The sequence below is a fragment of the Rhinolophus hipposideros genome (genome assembly GCF_964194185.1).
Source record: "Rhinolophus hipposideros genome assembly, chromosome: 19".
Classification (NCBI taxonomy): Eukaryota; Metazoa; Chordata; class Mammalia; order Chiroptera; family Rhinolophidae; genus Rhinolophus; species Rhinolophus hipposideros.
Genome location: NC_138065.1, coordinates 4,525,895 through 4,547,768, shown reverse-complemented (window position 1 = coordinate 4,547,768; position 21,874 = coordinate 4,525,895). Strand labels below are relative to the sequence as shown.

Sequence of the window (21,874 nt, the reverse complement as noted above, 5' to 3'; positions counted from 1 at the left end):
TGTACTTGAGCTGCTCCAGCGCTCACCATGCAAACACACAGCTCTGTCAGTGCCTCTGTTCGCCCAGAACCTTCGGATGATACACTCTCCCTTCCCCTATACCCTCCCCACCCTTCGTCTTCTCTGCCCATTCAGACCATTCAAAGCTCCGTTCTCAATGAAGCCTCACTTAAAATCCCATGAAGAATTAATGACTGATTTCTGAACTTGCATAATTAGTATTTATTTCATTATGATAGGTATTATTAGTTGTTTATATGTCTGTCACTAGTCTACAGCGTTCTCAAAGTCAAGGCCATGTCTTACTAATTTGTTTCATCCTCCTAGCCTCACATGCACTGCTTACCACATGGCAATGAATAGTTATGCACAAAAAATAAATAATTTTTGCATGGAATGAGATTTAATAGTGCCTGACACACGGTTAGTATCCAATAAATGTGAACTCTTTCTAGTCACAAGAATAATAGGCATTTTGTGAAAAACGGTAAAACTGGTTGTGCTGATTTATTATTAGTCAACTAAGTTCTTTTAGAATGAATCCTACCATTATAAAGAGTTTCAAATGTCCTCTTTTGTTAACAGTAAAAGTTTCGGTTCTAGAACTTCAGAAGGTCTTAAAATATTTTTCAAGACCCAAGTTTATGTGTCACTTAATCTGGTCCCCCTAAAATGAAATTAAATATTGAAGTCTCCCTGTAGCCATTTAACCCCTGAAATTTAGTACATTTCTTAGTACAGAGTAAGCACCTAATGAATGTTGAAGGAATGAACAAATAAGTGAATTAAGATGAATTGTTTGTGACGCTCTCTCCAAACAATGAGCACATCAAGTGCCAGGAATGTGTTTTATGCACCTTTTTGTCTCCAGCACCTCACACAGTATCCAACACGAAATGAGTGGTTACTAAATAACTATTTATTAAGTTATAGACAAGAGATAAATACTCAGTTTACTTTAAAAACGCAAAGAAGGAAAAAGAAAACACATTTCTTGTATCATGCTAACTTGTACCAACAATTTAGGAATAGATTTATGAATTGGGGTATAAAACACAGAAATGTCTACCTTGGAGATAGAAGAAGTGATCTTGGAGACGTCTCCAAGGTCACGTTGGTCCCCAAACTGTTCAATGAGAATCTAGCCTATCTGAAGACCTGTGGCCTCTAACTACTTACCCAGCATCTGCCCTAGGACAACAGTTAGGGCTGCGGTCACCTCTCTTAGCCTAAGAGCACCCCTGTTAGGGAACTTCCTCCTGTGGCTCAAGTGAAAAACTAAAAGCCTTGTGTGGAGAAAAGGAAAGCAGTAGGAGGGTCCCTTGAAGCACAAACAAACGGGGAGACTGAATGGACAATCTCTGGATTACTCCCTCTGCTTCACGAAACGCACACCAACTCCCTTCCAAAGTCCATCAGTAAGGCGCACCATCACACCGTCACGGAAAGAAGGAAAGAGCAGGGTGGGGTCGGCTGGCTGGAGTCACATCTTGGGGAAGCTGGCCAGGTTGGCAATGCCACAAGCGTTGTTCTTATTCCGAGCCATGAGGATATAGCCTTTGTTTCCCCAGTTTTCTCCCCAGCTGTAGGACCAATCAAGACAAACACTTATTACCCTCAGGTGTTTATGTATGAAAACACTGAGCACCGTGCTAGGAACTGATGGTATACAAAAGTGAATACGACTGTTTTTGACCTTAAAAGAGTTCAAAGTCAAGAGATAGAGAGAAGGTATAATGCTATGGGTCTCAAAGGTAGGAGAGATTGCTTTTGCTCAAAGGATCAAAAAAGACTTACTGTATGAGGTGGCATTTAAGCTGAGGCCAAAGGCTGGATAGAATCTGGTCCTATGGAAATGGGATGCCAGTGGAGGCGTGTGAAGTGAGCAACAGGAAAGGCGGGAAAGCAGGGGACATGTGTTAAGATCACATGGCTGAAAACTCGGGTGCCTGACGGGGTGTAGTGAGACTTGTGTCTGGCAAGGTAGGTGGCGATCAGCTGGACTTATTTTTATGGCCAGACTAAAGAGTTTGGCCCATCGTAGCGCAGGAGGCGCTGAAGGTTTCTGACTGGGAGAGTGATCTGATCTGATCTGTGTTGTAGGACGAGCAATCTTGAAAACATGAGTCTAGAGCATGAGAAAGAGGCAAGAGAGTCTGACGCTGTGATCACAGGAGTAAAACCCATAGGAGAGATGAATGCAGCTAGGAGAATGGACGAGATTGCTTACGGAACAAGTGGAGAGAATGGAAGATGAGGGGGGCAAGAGAGACAGAGAGAATGGTCTGTGTATCTTCTTAAATTGTTTTCCTGAGTTTTCTGTCCCTTTTCCCCCACCAGCCAATTCTCTCCTTACCCAATACATTTTCCTTAAGACCTGTCCCCTACACCTGTTCCCTTCTCCATGGCTCCCCAGTGACCCTGATCCTGCCTGGGCGTATCCCTCATTCCTCCCAGCGCTCCTGGATGCAGCCTCCCCCCTTGGCACCTGGGTAAGGACCGGGTAAATGCTTGGGACTGGGAAAGGGAAAACACAGGACAGAAGCCATGGGAAAACGAACACCTTCTTAGAAGGGTGCTGGGGTTTGCCCTTAGTTGGGACCGTGATAGAAAAGTTGCTTTTGAAGCACCTCCCAGCCTCACGTTCTATCCTGCCAGCCAGCAGCCCAGCCCTGGCCTGCGACCTCCCCAGAGGCAGGACTCAGTGATGCTGCCAGGCTGCTGCTGACCCCTGAGGAAGGAAAAAGTATAATTCTCATAAATCTGTCCCCCAACCCCCCGCCAAAGTCACAAGGGAGCCAAGGTTACCCTGTCGTTTTATTTGTTTCCAATAATAGTGAAGGAAACACGAAGTTTTGCTATCTACTTTCTGGAGAGCGTTTTTCTCCACAGACTTCAAAATCTTTGGCCAGTTCACCTATGTGTCTACCCTAAGTGTAACTAGAAGGGCAGAAAGCTGCCTAACGGGAAAATAAACCTCCACATTGTCCCCGACTGCTTTTAGACAAACTGATGATGGAAACCTCCCTAGGAAACTGATCACGTTAGAGAACAGAGAAAGAAAAAATATATAATTCCAAAGCTCCTGCTGGTCCTTGCTGCCTCTTTCTGTTCTGGTTAACTAGGTCGGTTCTTCTTGGGGGCGGTGAGATCACTGAGCTCGCGCAGATGTCGTGCTCCTTTGTGACTGAGCACCTTCCACAAGGACCAGCTGCCCAACACAAACTCTGAGTACTGCTGTCTGGCCATTAAATGTTAGGTTAGCCTCTGACTGAGAATTCGGAGACAATTTTGTCTTGATTTGAGAGAGAGAAAGGACTCTTGGGAAGTTGGAGTTGAGGCTGAGGGTCCAGAGGGAGACTGAGTGACAAATGTAGTGTCCCCATCATTACCTGTTTTTAATTATCCAGTGCTTTCTTCCCTTCTGGATCCCGTATCCCACGGCCAAAACTGCATGGTTCAGATTATCGCTGTTGCAGTTCCCATCATAATACACACCTAGGAAACAATCAGTCAAGGTGAGGCTTTCTGCCACCTACTCCAGGAGACCGCCCCTCCGTGGAATCCCATCCCATCAGTAGGGCTTCTGACATGGATGCTCTATGCTGCGGCAGCTGTTAGCGTCTCTCCGGCAGACTCTGTCTGACTATGGAAACTAAGTACTGAAAAGGCCCAGTGATCTTTGCGAAGCTGCCTGGCCCATGTCCTGAGAGACCGGTGAGTGTGCTCTGTGGGAACAGCTCCCTACCTTTGCTGTAAAACTGGAAGGAGGTCAGGCTTGCATCGATGGCCACAGAGACGGGACCCACGCGGGCCACCGCCCTCTTCAGGGCTTTTTCATTCCCCTCAGGGATCTCTTTGTACCCTCTGCACTTGGCTGCCTTGCCTGTTGGGTTGTACATACAACTTTCATCCTGGAAAAAACAGGGTTGAAATAGGATTAAGATAAAGCAACAGGCAGTGAACTGGTGAGCGAGAAACTCTACCAGGGTTTCGAGTGACGTCAGTGAACTAACAGGGGCCGCAAACTGGACTCCAGAGAGGGTCTGTTCACTCTTCACCAGTTTCGACTGTAAAACTATAAAAAAGAATATGAATAGTGGACGCCTTGCACCATACACAAAAATCAGTTCCAGGTGGTCTGGAAACATAAATGTGAAAGCAAGCACCGTAAAACTTAAAAAAGAAAGAATACTTTTATTACCTCAGTGTAGAGAAAGATTTCTGAAATAAGATTTTGTTTTAAGGCACAAATCACCTTCTAGCCCTGTAGTATGTGGGAGCCTGGGAGGGCAGGGAGGCATCAGCTGCTGTGTGTGTGGCGGGGGCGGGGAGGGGGGGGTCGAGGCCAAAGCCCAGCTAGGGGGAAGGCCTGGGCCCTATGCACCTGTCTCAGGGGGGCTAGTGTGAGGCGAAGAGCTTGTGATGGACCTCGTGCTCTCATGAGAGACGGAAGAAAAAGTACAGAGCCTGATAGGAAAACAAATTAATAAAGAACTTAGAGATCTGGCCTGTGAATTTCCAACACTGTGGTTTGCAGGTCCAGGTAACAATGGTACGCTTCACTGGCAAACCACAATCATGAAATCTAATGACCACCCACGTGAAGGTGGTAGATTTTTTTGGCAATTCATTTTCCTACAGACCACCCTTTCAAAACCCTAAAGATGCATCTGGAAGAATACATTACCTACATATTAACAATAATAGCAGCATTTGACATGATATTCTAAGATTACACGACATCCCATCTTAATAATTTCTCAAGATTCCTTTGTTTGCAGCCATATTTCCCTTGATAACTCATAGTGCCAAAAACTGCACAGAGCTACAAAAAAATTAAATATCTTAGGAATAGTTTCGGAACAATGTTGTGCAACGATACCTTAAAGCCAGCATAATGTGCGTAATGTGCTGGGATGAACTTAAATTACTGTATTATCTGGCTCTTGCCCTATCAGATCTCTTCCTTTCTAAGTTTTATTTTTCTTTTCTTTTCTTTTCCTTTTTATTTTTCTTTACCTCCCTCACATGCTCATATGTGAAGTTCTTTCAGTTTTGGACAATAACTGCCTTTAAAGGCTGCAAAGTAGATGCAAGAGAACAATTGCCCAAGATTCAGAATGTTAAAAGGGGAACATATATCTTATATGGCTAATTCTCATTTTAATTGATTATGAGACCCAAATCATTCCACATCGCTCCAAAGTGCTGAAGAGATCATTTGAGGGGTCAGGAGAACAGAAATGAGACGTCAAATGCTCCTTGCATTCCAAAATAGGGTCTCAAATATTACGTAGTTTTCATTTAAATTATTCAGTCTCTGAGCTAGTAGTTAAACTCTGTCTCAATAAACTGGTTAGTACAGTACTGAATAAATGAGGCAAACTGTCCATGGATCAACTATTAGCTCTGATAGTATTTATTTTTCTTTAAAATAGTTAAGTTGCACAAACCTTAAAATTGGCTGCCTGGATTAGTCAACATGGAAAAAATTATAAACGTAAATCTGTGGGGATTTTTTTGCATATACTGTTGGAATTTGTTTAAGTTTTTGATATCAAGTGATGACAAAAAGTTGTCAAAAGAATAGTTGACAATTTAAAAACGAGTGTTTTGCCAAGTTCACGTTATCTCACTAAATGGCCGGATGTGTTCAGAGTTAAAAAGCTAAAGTGTTAGGGCAGGTGTAGCACGCTACACACTACAGCAGCCCAGGGTTCAAACAGGACTTGCAACCCAGCAGTTTTGAAAATTATATACTGATTAAATAAATTGTTTTTCAGGTACCTCCAGTTTCTCAGCCTTGTATACCTGACAGCTAAAACACAAACAAGCAAACAAAAAGACATAACATGGAATCAGAAGGGGATGAAATTTACAAAATGAAGTATTGTTTTGAAGTGGCCAGTGTCATGAAGTGTTGAAACAACTTTACTGTGTAAGTTGTTCAGTATCCAGTGAAACGGACCTGTTCAGTCATATACATGAATGAGCATTTTATTGCAGCAGACCTCATTTCATGAAGAAATAACGCTTACTGCTGCTGGGGTTTTTTTAAAGGCACAAACGGCCAAGGAAAAAAATGCATAATTTCACTACACTAACATTAAGAACTTTTCTGGATTGAAAGACATCGGAAAAAGACATCGGAAAATAAGCGAAAAGACAAACATCGACCTACAACACACAGAGTATGAGTATTCAAACTTTTTTTTAAAATTCCTAAAAACCAGTGAGAAAGAGAAAACTAACCTAATTAAAAATGGAAAAATGTATGATATAAACACTCAATGCAGACAGCCAGATAAACGTACAGATGGAGATGTGACTCGACGGGATTTCTTACACACTGCCCGTGGGAGTATACATTTCTCCAAACCCTTGGGTAAGTCAAAGCCTTGACATTATCTGGCCAAGCTGAAGATGCATGGACCCTAAGAGTCGGCCGACTCTGTCCCATGGTATTATATTCTAGTAAAGACATTCTTGCACTTGTGCACAGAAGACACACTTGGCAATGCTGGCAGCAGAGAAACAGATCTCGCAGATAAACGTTGGCTCTGCTGCACAACTAGTGGCATGAATTTGAGTATGCTCTTTCATCTCCTTAAGCGTCAATTCCCTCACTTACAAAGTGAGGCTAAGTCTACTTTACAGGGCTGCCATGAGGGTTACATGAGAAAATGCACAAAGCACCCAGCTTAGCACAACACAGCCATCATTTTATTACTAAAACTTGCTGTTCCTGCTTCAAAGACGCCTGCTACAAAGGCCCCCTATTATATTATCTGTCAGCCCCAGGTACAGTAAAAAGCCCTCAGATCTTCTTTCTTTTGGGTAAGACAGACCTCCTTCCTGTTGCTAAATGATCTTATAGGAGGAAGTGAGTTGATCTCTAAAATTACAACAAATATGAAGCAACTTGTTTTTCTCTCCGTTTGTATATGTTTGCATGTTAACTTAGACAATTTGCTTCAGTGAGCTCCAGATCCACAGGGAGATTCATGAAGTTATCATGGTGGGTTTGGGATTTGTGATGGGAACGGAGGAGCTGAGGCTTCCAGAAACCGCTCAGAGATCTGTGGAATAACCTATTCTCTGTTTTCTCTCCAGGGAAGAGAAGCGGATCGCCTCTAGCAGCCTAAGCTCCTCCAGACTGTGGGAACCTTTCTGGCCTTCTGTGGGCACTTATCCCATCAAGAAAGCAGGATAAGTTAATAGCAAACGTGATTTCTAGAATTGTCTCCAGTGCATAACAGGAGGGGAAGGAGAAGCCATGACAGAGCTGTGTAAGTGTGGAGACAGTCTCACCTGTCCCACATACGGGTAGGCATCTTCAGAGTCGATGCCCCGGTTCTTTTGCACGTACTGGAAGGCATTGGTCATGTAGCCCCCTCCGCAGCCATCATTCTCAGACACACAATCCACCAGGTTCTGAGGACTCAGATTTAAGAGTTCACCAGTTTTCTTCTTGAGCTGGCCCTCCAGGGCACCCACAGAACTAAACGCCCAGCAGGAGCCACACTGACCCTGAGAGGCGGAACAGAGAAACTGTCAGTCACTGCAGGTGCCACTTTGTGTTTCTTCCCTCTACCTGGGTGACGAAGTTGCAGACAGTTTCGAAACTCCAGCACACATGTCCCCTTGGCTGTTCTCCATTTATCATTTGTTGCATTGTCCTTGCGCTGGTAACGATTTTGGTAACGATTACGACTGTTGTTACCATTCACTGTAGTGAAGCAGAGAATACTGCCTTTGCAACCCCTTCCTTACCCATGTGGCCTTGGGTAAGTTACTATACCTCTCTGTGCCTCAGTTTCCTTACCTGTAAAATGTGGATAATAATAATATACTTAATGGGATTAAAAAATCAATTCATGTCAAGGATTTATAAATTTCTGACACATCATAATCTCTCAAAAAGTGCTAGCTATTATTAGGGTTTGTTCAGCTAGAGTGTAGATTTTTCTTTCCTGTTCTATTTTTTAAGATTGAAGAGATCTTAAAGACACAGGTTATGACTTAGTTGTCTTGACTCTCTACTGGCTAGCACTACACCTGGTATGATTCTGGGGGCGAAGGGGAAACAAAGTTTTTGTTGAATAGAGTGTTAAATCAGTAGTTCATCTGGTTGATACAATCAACACTGTGAAGGCCATGGGAAAACTGGCATTCTCATGCTGGTAAGAATGTAAGAGTGTAAAACCTTTTTTGGAAAGGAGTCTCTGTGACCTAGCGATTTTAATTTTGGGATTTATTTTGTGTAAATATTTGTACCTGTGCCCAAAGGTGCTTATAGCAACACTATTTGTAAAAAAAGAAAACCCATAAACAACCTACATGTACAAAGCTGGAGATGAGTTACATAAATAATGGAATAGGCTATATTCTCTTAGCATGGGGAGAGGTACCGTAATTCCTTGCCCCCTCTTCCTGGGGGCCTCGTACCTTAAAGACAAAGCAGCAGCAAAGGAAGAGAACGTGCCAGTTTACCTACCCACACCCAGGAGACCGGAGGGTACCTGGTTTTTGACGGGAGTGACGTATCCCTTCTTTCGATAATCGATCGAAGCTGGGACTTTGCCTTCCCAGTCTGGGATGTAGAGGGTGTCGTTACTGCGGGAACGAGATGGGGGTACTTTGAGTCCGGTCATCTGCTGAACCACCTCTTCACTGGTCTGGGACAAAGAAGAAAGAGGCCAGGCCTAAGCAGCGACCTGAGGCCAACAGGGCAGATAGGCCAGGTGTGGAGGCTCAACTCACCATGTCCCCCAAGTGGTTCATGGCCAGTTCATAGCTATGGACGCCCAGGGAGGCCTCAAGGTTATGGATGGAAATGTGCTTCAGGTTTTTTTCCCAAATTAGACGACGAGAGGTTTCATCCACCTAAAGAGACCATAGTCAGTACTGGCATACACTGTGTGCGGTACACAAAGTTACATGATGTAATACTGTGAAGGTTTTTAGGAGAAAAGATGCAAGTTCCAGTGATAGAGTTTACCGGCTAGTAGGGCAAATGACCACGGGATTATTAAGAGCGTGCAAAAAGAAACATGAACAAATAATTGAATGCAAAGCTCTGGAGAGATGGATAGAAAAGTTGCTTATGGATTAACAGTATTCATCTGAGAAGTCGTCCCAAAGGAAAGAGATAAGACAGTTGTAACAAAAAGGAAGGATAGGACTTGATGGAGGGTGAGTGGAGGAATAGGAATGAAAACCACACGTTAACGGTTAGGGCACGGGGGCAGGGTTACGTGGCTGGGGTGGTGAAAGTATTTGGACAGAAGCAGGGAGCCTGGAGGTCTCAGGTTCCCCCCCACCGTGCTCCCCTCCAGGTCCTCGGCACCTTGCTATTATACTGCCTCCTGTAGGTCTTTTTCCACAGCTCCCATTGCGTGTCCAGTATCTCCTCGGGGGTTAGAGCAAAGCTCGCCAGGGGCAGCAGCAGCAGAACCTTGAGCCCCCACATCCTGGGGAAGGGGACAATTACAGGAGACTCTTCTATTTGCCAGGAAGTTCCTAGCCTGGCTTAGGATGAGGAGCTACCTGGAGACATAGTCCCAGACAGGTGGCTCTTCACAGAGCCACAGACTCCTTTGAGAAGCTAATAGTTTTGCAACCCACTATAAACCCTCTCACCAGAAAAATGCATGCACAGTCATTCTGGGGAGTTCCAGAACCTGAAGCACAGAACCCCTTCCTCTGCTGTATGAGGCTTTATGAGGAAGGTAGACAGAGAACAGTGGTGGTCAGGAGGGGTCTGGGATTGAATGGGGTGCTGATATACCTGGTTCCAAGTCATTTGACCGAGGGAGACTCAGGGCGCGCGCGCACGCGCACACACACACACACACACACACACACACACACACTTTCACAGACAACTAGAAACAGGGTCGGAAATGGACCATCAGCATGGGCTCAGCATTTCTCGGTGCCCCCAGCAGACTTGGAAGAAGATGGACAAGTGCAAGGGGGATGAAGGTGGTTGGAGAATACGCAGAGGAGAGATTTCCAGCTACGTTCTCCATCCCGACCACTTCTTCCAGGCATTCTTCTCTTCAGTGGCTAAATCCTTTCACTTTTCCAGATCTTAGCAGGAGTCAAAGTTAACCATATTTCCTATTTTCGGAGAGAATGGATTTCCTGTCTCCTCAGTATTCTTAGCCATTCTTCTTTCTCTTCTAGTTCCCTCCTCAGGCAGGAAACTGACCTAATCTCGACCAGCTGCTGTGGGAAGGTTTTTGGTTTTTTTTCCTCTGACAACAAAAAAATCTCTGTGACTGCCTCACGGGCCAAAAAGCCTCAGAACCAAAGTTTGTTAAAAGAATGTAAGACAAAAGCAATGTTCTATGACCATTAAATACACAGCTTTAAAGAAGTTTGGTCTAACGTCGCTCACTTCTTGCAGTGGCTTACTTATGTGCCCTCCATTTTAAGAACAATTTATAGTCTTGCATAACTTTTGAATTTATAGTCCATTTTTGTGTGCTCTTTGCAAATTGGCAAATATCCAGCAGGACATTTACTGTCTGGAATGTTAGGGGCTTTGAGATGTCACAGATTAGGAAGTACTGAGCTACCGGTCTCCCTGCACCACTCCACCTACCGGATACAAGTTAACCCTTTGCGTACCTTTGGCCAAAACAGAACACCCCACATAGAGGTCGCCCTTTGAAGGATAGGTAAAGGATCCCCTGTATTCTTGGCCTTCACTAGTAGCCACGTATACATACAAGTCACAAATCCTTTAGAAGAAATCCTAAAGATTTCCAGGCAGATTGTACACGGCCAGGAAATGACCTAAGGGCACCATTTTCATCCACGCAGCCTTTTGATCCCCGAGTCACTACACCCCTAACACTTCTATGATGCAGAATCAGCAGGAACGAAAATCTGAAAGTACTAGGAAGTCGAAAAACGTTACCTGCTGGCAGGGATCTGTTCTCTGGGCTCGTTTCCGCAGGGAACTGTGGATAATGTGAGCGGATGACTGGGGTGCTGGATTTATTCCATTAGAATTGCGGAAGTCAGCTCCAGCTGTTGGTTGGAAAAATTGGATGGGAAAGAAGGGAGGGTAGAAATGCTGAGAAGGGGACATGGGGGGGAGGAGGAGGTAGTGGATTTGCATGTTTCTGCATGGTGGTGTGAGCCTAGGTGGAGGGTTGCTTTTTTTTAAGTTTCACATTGACTCTTTCTGCGGGCAGACCAAAAATAGTAAAAAAAAAACAACAAAACCTCAAATCACATTACTTAAGTTGGGGCTTATCTTCTCTTTCGTAGCTAGAGGGACACAGTTCTGGTCTCCCCCATCCTTCTTTATTAATTATATTGGGGGATCACATGTTTTCCTGACCTTTCCATTACCGTCTCTCCAACTTCGAAACTTGTTTTGTATTTTGTGTCTGACGCTCCCATCAGAGGAGAGGGAATAAACACAGAAGGCTAGGAAAGAGTCGTACGGAAGTCAGAGGTTCCAAAAGCATCTGTATTTTATAAGCTTGTTGGCTAAGTCGTTGCTGCTTCATGGAGAGTATTAGCTCTCCCAGCCAAACATGGTTTTGCTGAGGAAGGATGTGCCCAGAAGGTCCAGATGAAACCGGTTCTAAAAGTAACCCAAAGCAGTATTCCTGGGAATTTCTGACAGCACATGAATCAATGGCATAAGCACTGACAACCTCACACGTGACGTCCCTTACTAAGCTCTCAGGTGGTGGGATGCCTGATGAACAGTGCCTGTCTCAGTTACTAAAACCCCCAGCCCAGGTCATCTGAGCTTCTCCACTTACTTCCCACATACTTCCCCCAACACCCAGGCATGTGACAGATCATGAGTCTAGCTCAGCCCCCAAACCACACCCCCAAACTCCATTTTCTTCCATAACTAGATGTGGGGCAAGAGGAAAAGAGGGTCCTTGGAGCAGGAAGAATACATGGGCTCTGGATTCAGTTTCTGGCAGGATTACACACGTATTCCTCAAGAACACAGTTCTCTGCCTCTGGGTTTGAAGATGCGCCGATGAACTACATGGTCCCAGAGGCTTGCCAGGTCCGGACCTGCACAGTGTCAATTTCCCCGTCCCGAATTCCTTTTCACCCAGAGAGGAGGACATCCCGAAGGAAGGAATCCAGGTGGGCGCTGCTGGTCTCAAATCCCAATTCTCCCCCGCTCTCCCAAGGATTTAGGTAATCCCCACCCCCACCCCATGGTCAGATGTCCTGGCTGATTTTACTCAGAATGAGTCAGGGTCAGGAGGACAACCAAGGAATGCTGAGTGATCCGAGCCCTGTGATTCCCAATTCCTGAAATTATAGACACACTGTGTTTTATGTTTATATACTTGGAGCTCAGGCTACGGATTCAACTAGTTGTGTGTGTGGAAAGGAATAATAAAGCCGCAATCAAGATGACACAACACAAAGCTTACAAAAGGAAAAAATATTTTGTTTTAAAATACTTGCTACATGTCATTATTTTTGCCACTGTACAAAGGCCAACAAGAACAAAACAAAACAATCAAAAATAAAACCCTGAAGGAAAAGCGGAAACAAAACCCCCAGAGCATCTTCTCCCTCCCCACTCCAAAAGCCCTGTAACTGTACAATATTATAGTCCTGATCACATTTAAAAACAGGTGATTATTAAAAAAACAAGGATTTCATTGGAAACTCAACTTTTTGGTTCCTTACACTGTGATATAAATATATATGTATACTGTATGTGTGCACATAGAATAAAAAAATAAACTGTCTCCTTCCCCACTCCATGGCCTGGCACCAGACTGGAGACAAAGGGAGGGAAAGCCCGTAGTGACGTCTCAGCCTCTGCAGGCCACCCGTGCTCCTTAGTCCACTATGGCTACATTTAATGTCTTCTCCTTATTAATTCAGTCTTGCACTGAAGATACTGGCCTGAGCCAATGAAGGAAAAAAGGCTGCTACACATGACTGTTACCTGAGGACGACGGGTGACAGTAGGAAGCTGTGCCCACACCGCTCTGGCTGTAGTTAGTGACTAAGTGACCCTATCAGGATGGGCGGCCAAGCCCCGTCTAGCGCATGGTTTCTGACACGTGCGCTATCAAGCAAATCCAATCTCCATACTAGAGAGGGAGCAAAGAGGAAAGAACTACAGGCCCGGAGGAGACCTCAGTCTCAATTTCTTGCCAGACTGGATACTCTGAGAATGGGATGAAGAGGCCCCTTTGCAAGGCTTGGTATTTGGTATAAATTCCAGCAGTGTGCTCACTGGGCCTGCTAATCCAAGAAGTTGAGTTTCCATGCAGAAATAACCTCCCCAGAACACACACAGGTGATTCTGACAGAAATATGCAGCATTATCCTTATGGCCAAGTGGGGGCTTTCTGAAAATGTTTCTCTTGCCAGCCTGTTTCCGTAATGTTTGCAGATCTTCCATGTAAGGCGAGAGCACCAAAAGCAGGAATGACCCAGCTTTATCACTAAATATGTCTGATGAGACCAAACAGATCAACAGGAGACTTTACATATGTTGCATATTGGCTGGGCATCGATGGAGTGCAGCACAGTCATTTACTGAAATACTCTTTGGCTGCAATACTAAGTGGAAAACACCTGGAAGATCTAACTCCTTAGGACTCTTTGAAAAAACAGAGAAAGACAAAGATAAAATCTGGGACACATTTTGCATAACTCCCTAATAGGGAGAAAGAAACACACACACACACACACACACACACACACACACACACACACACAGACATACAGACACACACCCACACACACGTTCTCTCTCTCCTCTCTTGCTTCCTCACTCAGTTTCTTTCCAGAGGAATTGCTCACAAGCAGCAGAAAGAAAATTTGCTCCCGTCCTAAAGCCCCACATACACCTACCATGGTTCATGGCCCTCACATACGAGGACAGTTCTCCGTTACCCCACCTTAGTCAGAATTTCTTTCCAAAAACGAACCATAGAATCCAAGGCAAACGGTGCACATCAAGTTCTCAAACCTGCCCTTGACCTTAGCACAATCATTTCTGCACAGATCCCTCGTCAGGAGACCTAGGAAAGGCATTCCTAACCTCACCCAGCCTCAGTTTCTCAGAGGGTCCCCAAAGTCTTGAGGATTCAACCCCATGTCATCTATAAATTCTCTCCGAGAGGCGGGACGGAAAGGGGAAGGCCAGAAGTGAAAGGGGGTACACCTTAGGGGTGAGGGAAGGGAAGGGAGAGGAACTTTTATTTTGTTTACAAAAAGAGTTGCTTTTGAAAAACAAACGGTGACTTTTTTCCCCCACCCCTTATCCTCACCCCAATAGTTCTATTCTGAGAAGGAGGGAAACATAGTGAGATCAGGAAACTCCTCGCTGTTGTAGCTGCTGCCCTGGTCTCCCAGCATGGACAGCATCTCCTGAAAAGAGAAGAGCAAGTCTGGGTCACACTGCAGGGTCCCTTCCGTGTATCGAGCTCCTCCCCACATCCCTGCGCCCCCATCCCTGGCCCAGAGCTCCTGCGCAGCCCTCTTTCCTCCCGGCGAGTCTGACTCCTGGCAATGACAACCTTTTCTCCTAGTCCTTTCTATCTTCCTCCTAGTCCCACATTTTCCCCCTGTTCTAGTCCTCAGTACTTTCAAAAGGAGAAAAATCTGCCTGCCACATTTCATGTAACCCCCTAGAGGTACTTACGGAGTATCTTTCATCCTATTTGTTTTCTACCAAAACCCGTTTTGCCTTCTTTCAATCTGTGTTGTAAACTAGCTCTTCCTTTGTGCTAAGATTATTCCCTGCAGTCTTGCAGTCCCCTCAGGATGTATGTAAATGGACCTTTAGAATCAGTTTGTTTATTATACACAAGCTACTGCGCAGTGGGAATGGGCTAAAACTAATTCCACGTTTTCGCCAGTGATCTCGTTAGAGGCTGTGTGCATCACACTGAGCTCAGTCTTTCCAATTAATGACATTTCTGCCACTGTCCCCACTCCGCCTTCCCCCACACCCCAATCACGCCCACTCCATGCATGCTTCCTCTCTGTCTCTCCTCCCTGACCCTTTCTCTCCCAGTTCCTGATTTTCGGAGCTCTTCTCACCCTCTCACCTGGAAGACCTCAGGCTGGCCGGGTTGCTGTGTTGACGGCTGTGGAACGTGTTGCTCATTAGAACTGGACCGATGGTGAGGCTGTTGGCCCTGCCACTGTGGCCAGACTCCCACCCCCTCTGCTGTCCGTGTCTGGAACTGTCCTGCGGTCTGCCCAGCCTGCTCAGGAGCTATGAGGAGGAAGAAACTTCAGTCTAACTCCAGTGGGGAGGAAAACCTAGACATAACATGCAAGTGATTCATTTCACCTGGAACCGTCCTCCCTTCTCTCTGCCGGTCAATGCCTCTTTTAAAACCCAGCCTAAGCGAATTTCTCTTCTCTAGGGGGCCTTTCCAAAGAGTTCTTTGCTCATGTTAAATTCACCTATTATGAAATTTATATACCTCCATGCTTTTTGTTATACATGCAAAAGTCATTTTCATGTGGCTAGGTTTTAAATTCCAGATGGACTGTCATCTTGCATTTCTCCACAATTAGCTCAGTGCATCCAGGACACAAGAAAACTGTTGTATTAAACTATCAAACTCTTTCTCTTTAGGGGTGTGATTTTCCTGTTACCTCCTTCTGGTCTGAACTCACCAAAGCTGGACCCACGACTGGTGAGACCAGGGTAAGCAGCAGCGCCAGGTGATGCGGTGGGAGCACCGGGGAGGGACATGGGGCTAAAGGAGGACGGAGTCTGAAAGCTGCCCACACCAAACTGGGAAGAGCGGGTCTTGGCTGTAGCCTGCGTGGCCACCTGCTAGAAGAGAGAAAGTAACAGAGAAGAACACATGGAACGTTAACACTACTGCACATCCCACTCCTAGGAGAGTCACCCCCCCCCCCCCCCCCCCCCCCCCGTCAATCACTGGGTTCCTGAGCCAGCTCCCCACTTCCTCCCTACTGTGTATTTCTGCCAATTAACTCCCAATCTCCCTGGACACTATTTTTCAGGCAGTTGTGATGAAGTACAAAAAGAACTATAGGATTAATAAAAGTATACATTTAGAGTTGTGAGAACTAAAAGAAAATGATTTAAATAAAAGCATTTTATAAATTGTAAAGTTATATAGAAACTGGAGGCATGAATAACAGTATAGTATCACATATGGAGAAGAAACACTTTGTATCATTTCGTTCTTCAGTCTGTATCGCATCCATTGTTCCTAATGATGCTTTTTGGGGTAACTAACCATTTTTCATCATAACTAACCATTTCTCTTTCCATTTCTCTTCTCTTTCTCATAACTAACCATTTCTCTTCTCATAACTAACCATTTCTCTTCTCTTTCATCGTAACTAACCATTTCTCATGCATGTGTATTGCAGATTATTTTGAAAGTGAAGGAAAATAAATTTAAAAAATCACTTATAATTCTACCACCAAAAACCCACAGTTAAAATTTTTGGACAATTTCTCCAGTTTTTATTTTCTTGTGCATTTTTTTTTTATACAATTGAGATCATTCTCCATATAATTCTGGAGCCTACTTTTGGTTTTGGCTTTTTTATTGAAAATATTCCTATTTAACTATTTACATTTATATTATTACTATGTATTATAATACATAATACATACTATAGTTATATGTATTATATGTGTTACATCTATTGTATATTACTAAGATAAGTATATATAAATATATGAAAGAATATTAGTGTTAGGCTTAACATTATATATACATATATGTATATATATTATAATATGCGTATTTATATTTATACGCATATAAATTATATATTACATATTTTTTTGTAAACAGACACTACTATGTATAAATTCCTAATTAATTTTCTCTTTTGTTCCTGTATTTTGTAGTCCTAACCAAAGTGGAAACTTCTTTAAATTTACTCCAAAACAAATCTGAAAATTGAACCTGTTCTAGATGTCCTGTGTGAGCAATCTAATTTGAAGTGAACATGTGAAAACCACAGACTTTGAGATTTTTATCTAGTTGCTCCCCACAAAGAAAAAACTGGAAAGTAGGCAGTAGGGGCTGAGGAGAAGGTGCCTAAGATAGACAAGAATAACTTCACATATGGAAAAAAAATCCAACCAATCAAACAAAAAACGATACACAGGCGAGAGAGAGATGAGAAACTTTACCTGGGCAGAGAAGCCTGGGCGGGTGCTAGGGGTCCACGTTGGGGCTGCTCCCTGGGTGGGGTTGGAGTGGCGGGAAATCTGGGCCAACATCTGCCCTGCAGAGGCTGGTGGCTGGACGATGGTTACAGGAGGTGCCAGAGCACTATTTCTAGGAGTGAACAAACAGTAAGGTACAGGATTAAAAGGACGCATTTATCACAGACTCTAGGAACACAGGCCAATCTAGCACTCTCCTCAGGTTCCCTTGACTTCCCGGGGGTTAAGGAAAACTTGATAGCAGAATTTGGAGAAAACAAGGAAGACTGACAGTCACACACTCATCGGGACACACAGAGATGGAACCTGGAGCATGGCAATAGGACAGGTGTGGCAATAGGACAGGAGGAAGGAAAACAGCTTGTCTCATCCTAAGCCCTGAAAGTTCCACTGCTTTGTAGGCAAGAATAAAACCTGGATTCAGCAACTGAATCCCTCAGTTGCCCTGCCAAGCAGCACACACATATGGGGCTCACCTGAAATTCTCTGCCGGCCGGGGGGTAGGAGGGAATGTGCTGCCCTGGGAGAATAGCTGTTGGGTGGCAGGGACAGTGCTGGAGGAGAGGCCTTTACTCTGATCTGCGGACCAAAAGGAGCGGGGGGGAGGGCCGGTCAAGGGGCTGTAGTATATGAGTTCAGCAAGTTCCTACTTACTCAGGAGGTATTACGATTATGTGGAAATATGTTGGAAGACTACTGATTGGGCTGCAGCAGGCCCATCAGTCAATGATCGAAATGAGAATTTAAAAGGAGACGAAGCAACATACCTGCATTGATGTTGGAGTAGATTTCTGAAAATCGTGGATCTCTATCCTGAGCAAACAGACCATCTGACTTCTCGAGGGACTTGCTGTGTTCTGGCCCTGTGGCTGTCACAGGCTGAACAGACACCTGTAGAATCCAATGATAGAAATAACCACGAAAGGTTTAAGATGACAGGTCCATAACCTAAAGTCCATATAATGATACATACACCATGACTGGCACTGGGAGACATTTCTTAAGGAAATGCTCACCATCCTCTTCCACGGAGACACACTCACCTGGGAATGACTGTAGCTGGCCAGTCCATCTCTTCCTGGTACCACATCCAAGTCCGTTTGCTGCGGCTGTTGCTGCCTGTATGTCAAAGGCCAGTGAGGAGAGAAACAGGAAGATTCTTAAAAAGATTCTAGGGAAAAGGCCTTTGAAAAATAAACAACAGAAAAGTGGGACTGCAGACAGCCACGCCCTGGCTGGTCAGTGCTCAATAAGTCATTCTTCCGCCCCTTCTCACCTGGGTGCCAGCTGCCCTGAGCCCATCTCCAGGGGTAAATTAGCTGTGGGACCCAGCTGCGGCCTCTGGATTGTGCTGGACAGTGTAGGTCGTGGTTCCTGGCTGGAGTTCCTGGGAAATGGAGGAGACCAAATGGTGGGGGCAGGGGAATAATGTACAGGAAGCTCTACAGGTTCCCCTACAGGTGGGGCAATCACTAATAAATTCCCCTTTCAAGTCCAACCCTAAAGGTAACCTAAGACCTCAGATTCAACACACAATTCACACTGTGGACAACATGGTCCAGAAAAAACTGTCCTATGGCACATTCATTCATCTGTTTGGGTTCTAACTCCTCTTAGGTATTCAATACCTAGCTGTTGTGGACGTGTGTATAACTATGCCTGCATGTCCATATACAGTGTTTTTAAAAAGTGTAAGTAAAAAAACTGAAAGCGTACATACTGACACATTAAAAGAAGTATTTCTGAATAGTGAGAATTTCTTTCCTTCTCTTACAGCTTTCAATACTTCCCAAATTTTCTATAAAGAATACTTATTTAAAATATTAACAATTAATTAAAATTAATTGTGGCAGGGAACATTCTATGTAAAAATGGAGAAAGCCATTATTTCCCGAAACAAGTTCTTTTTTTTCTTTTCTATTAAGTTTATTGGTGACATTGGTTAATAAAATTATATAGGTTTCAAATGTATAATTCTATAATGCATTCTATATATTGCACTGTGTGTTCACCACCCAAAGTCAAATCTCCTTCCATCACCATATATTTGACACCCTTTACCCTTTTCTACCTCCTCCCCTTCTCTCTGGTAACCACTAAACTAAACTGTTGCCGTGTCTATGAGTTTTTGTCTTGTTCATTTGTTGCTTTCAGTTTTATATGCCACATATGAGTGAAATCATATGGTTCTCAACTTTTTCTGCCTGACTTATTTCGCTTAGCATAATCATCTCCAGATCCATCCATGTTGCTGCAAGGGGCAATATTTCATCTTTCTTATGGCTGAGCAATATTCTATTGTACGTATGTACCTCATCTTTATCCAGTCATCTACTGAACACCTGGGTTGCAGAAACAAGTTGTTAAAAAGATTTCAAAATTTAAACAAGATGAAAATGCAAAATACTATTTGTTCTGTAATATAAAGATGCAAAAACAAAAATCTACAATGATCATGATCATATACCTGAGTCCTAAGTTGATAAAAGTTTCTAACCCAATCCACTGTTATACTACCTAGCAGAGCATTAAACTTTACAGGCCTGAAAAACTGGTTAGAAGGGTACAGATCCAGTGTTATCGCCAGGCTACTACTCACACTTGCTAATTCCTTATAATCAGATCTTCAAGAGGCGGGTTTAAAGCCAACCCTACAGACAGATTAAACGGAAAGGAAGCCACTTGACACTCACCGGGATAGGTACAATAAAGACAGCAAGAACGTGGAGAAACTGTCTCTCTCATACACTGCTGACAGGAGTGTAAAACTACATTTTGGAGCAGCTTTGGAAAAGTTTGGCAGTTCCTCAAAAGATTACATAGAGTTACCACGTGACCCAGGGATGTACCCAGGTGAATAAAAACATATCCGAATATGCAAATACTCGTGGCAGCATTCTCAATAGCCGAAAAGTGAAGCAACTCAATATCCGTCAATGGACGCAGGGATAAACAAAATGTGTAGCCATACAAAGGAATATTATTCGGCAAAGAAAAGAACGAAGTACAGATACATGCTGCAACATGGATGAGCCTGAAAACATTACCCTAAGTAAAAGAGGCCAGTCACAAAGGAACCATGTATTGTATGATTCCATTTATATGAAATGTCTAGCGAGAACAGGCAAATCTACAGAGATAGAATAGGTTAGCTGTTCTATATTGCTTGGGGTACAGGATTTCTTTTGGGGATACGAGCATGTACTGGAATTAGACTGTGGTTAACAGTTGGCACAACCCTGTGACACACTTAAAAAAACGTATTCTTTAAATGGGTGAACTGTATGGTATGTGAAATCTACCTCAATAAAATTGTTTTTTACAAAGCTGAGAAAGCAAGCTCAAACAGAAAGAAATGAAGGAACAGAGAGGAACAGACACTAACAAAAGAGTGGAGAGCTATGCTCTAAAGCAAACTATGGTCCATGGGCCAAAGCCAGTCCATCGCCTGTTTTTGTAAATAAAAGTCTGTTGGAACATAGACATTTTTGTTCATTTTATTTGACTAAGACTGTTTTCATGCTGTAACAGCAGAGTTGAGTAGTTGCAATAGTGACCATACACCCCACAAAGCTAAAACACTTACCATCTAGGCTTTTACACAGTTTGCAGACACTTGCTCTATAGAAAAATCCTGCCAGACCAGAGCAATAAACTGGTGTACAAAACAAAATCCTTTCTAGAAAGGGTTGAAACATAAATTGACATACAAACCCTTCACATTCAGAACCTAGTAGTCTCTAAACTAACGTTTGTTAAATTAAGTTCTACCGGGACAAACTACCCAAATTATAAGAAGTCGGAACAAGAGGCACTTCGAAGTAATGGTGTTTACTACTAGAAAAGGAGACGAAAAGGAGGCAGCCTGCTAAGGCTGAGCAGACCGGGCCCAGGAGAAACCCCACCGCTGGGAAAGGCCTTTGTGGTACGTACTTCACATTGGTGTTGGTACAGATGATGTACTCAATTTCATCTGAGTAAGGATTTTGGAAAGTAAAGGAGCTGGTTCTCATCCACAGCCATTCTCTGTTCTTAGACCGGAACCGGAACATGACAGACAGCACCTGGCCTTTTAATTTCACCACCTGAAAAGTTTTCATGCTATCAGTGAAATCCACAAAAAATTTTTTTAAAAAATTAAAAATAAATAAAATTCCCACTTCTACAATCCTAGGATTCTTGTGTCACTGTCCTCTTTTAATGTTACTAACAAAACAACATGAGTGAAAACTAAATAACGAGGACATATATTTACCATGTTTTTTCCCAGAGTCCCAAGCTATCTGACCACTCTAGTCAAAGTCAAACAAGAATAACAATTATTTCCAGGAGGGTAAAGACTGTGTGTTTCCCCACTTCCCTTGGAAAGCCCCTTAAAGACTGCTGATCTAGCTTTACAGTCTATACCAGGAATTTGTAAACTGAATATAGCTTACACACTGCTCCTTAATCTTAGTTTTTTCCCTCAAACCCGAGAATTTGTTTTCATAGCACCCATGGCGGTTTCTATAAATAAAACTAAGTTGACCTTAGTCTTATTTTGCTTTAGTTTTTTAAAAGAAACTAATTTTAGATTATTTTAGTTCCTAGTCTCATGGCATAGGAAATAATCTTCTGACCCTCCCTCTCTAACAATAAAGAAAAAGTAATATTAGCGGCTAACATTAA

The 21,874-nt window shown here is 43.6% G+C and overlaps 2 protein-coding genes across 5 annotated transcripts in view; both read right to left on the bottom strand.

Annotated features, from left to right (window-relative positions):
• Window positions 1-201: 201 nt before the first annotated feature.
• On the bottom strand, window positions 202-11,047 carry CTSK (cathepsin K). Its single transcript, XM_081025785.1, has 8 exons — window positions 10,934-11,047; window positions 9,353-9,476; window positions 8,767-8,889; window positions 8,526-8,681; window positions 7,315-7,533; window positions 3,749-3,914; window positions 3,393-3,498; window positions 202-1,583 (listed from the first exon to the last, which is right to left on the bottom strand). Exons 2-8 carry the CDS (start codon window positions 9,473-9,475, stop codon window positions 1,484-1,486), a joined length of 993 nt encoding a protein of 330 aa, XP_080881911.1. The 5' UTR covers window position 9,476; window positions 10,934-11,047; the 3' UTR covers window positions 202-1,483.
• A 1,383-nt stretch (window positions 11,048-12,430) lies between these two features.
• ARNT (aryl hydrocarbon receptor nuclear translocator) overlaps window positions 12,431-21,874 on the bottom strand; it is a 54,226-nt gene continuing 44,782 nt past the window's right edge. For 2 of the 4 annotated variants that reach the window (XM_081025780.1, XM_081025782.1), the window contains 9 exons: window positions 21,140-21,291; window positions 18,483-18,593; window positions 18,250-18,325; window positions 17,974-18,097; window positions 17,683-17,785; window positions 17,171-17,318; window positions 15,661-15,823; window positions 15,081-15,250; window positions 12,431-14,397 (listed from right to left, as the gene is read on the bottom strand). In XM_081025780.1, coding sequence (XP_080881906.1) covers window positions 14,308-14,397; window positions 15,081-15,250; window positions 15,661-15,823; window positions 17,171-17,318; window positions 17,683-17,785; window positions 17,974-18,097; window positions 18,250-18,325; window positions 18,483-18,593; window positions 21,140-21,291 — 1,137 coding nt within the window. In that variant the 3' untranslated portion in view covers window positions 12,431-14,307. The remainder of the gene's footprint in view (window positions 14,398-15,080; window positions 15,251-15,660; window positions 15,824-17,170; window positions 17,319-17,682; window positions 17,786-17,973; window positions 18,098-18,249; window positions 18,326-18,482; window positions 18,594-21,139; window positions 21,292-21,874) is intronic. The other 2 variants (XM_081025781.1, XM_081025783.1) reach the window with 1 other exon arrangement.

What these genes read in the sequence shown, in the direction of transcription:
- CTSK (XM_081025785.1), bottom strand. Translation starts at nt 9,475, where the DNA reads ATGTGGGGGCTCAAGGTTCTGCTGCTGCTGCCCCTGGCGAGCTTTGCT. An exon ending in CCTACCCGTATGTGGGACAG is followed by an intron (nt 3,915 to 7,314) that starts GTGAGACTGTCT and finishes TGTTTTTTCCAG; the next exon opens with GATGAAAGTTGTATGTACAA. An exon ending in CACTGGATAATTAAAAACAG is followed by an intron (nt 1,584 to 3,392) that starts GTAATGATGGGG and finishes TTGGTCCTACAG; the next exon opens with CTGGGGAGAAAACTGGGGAA.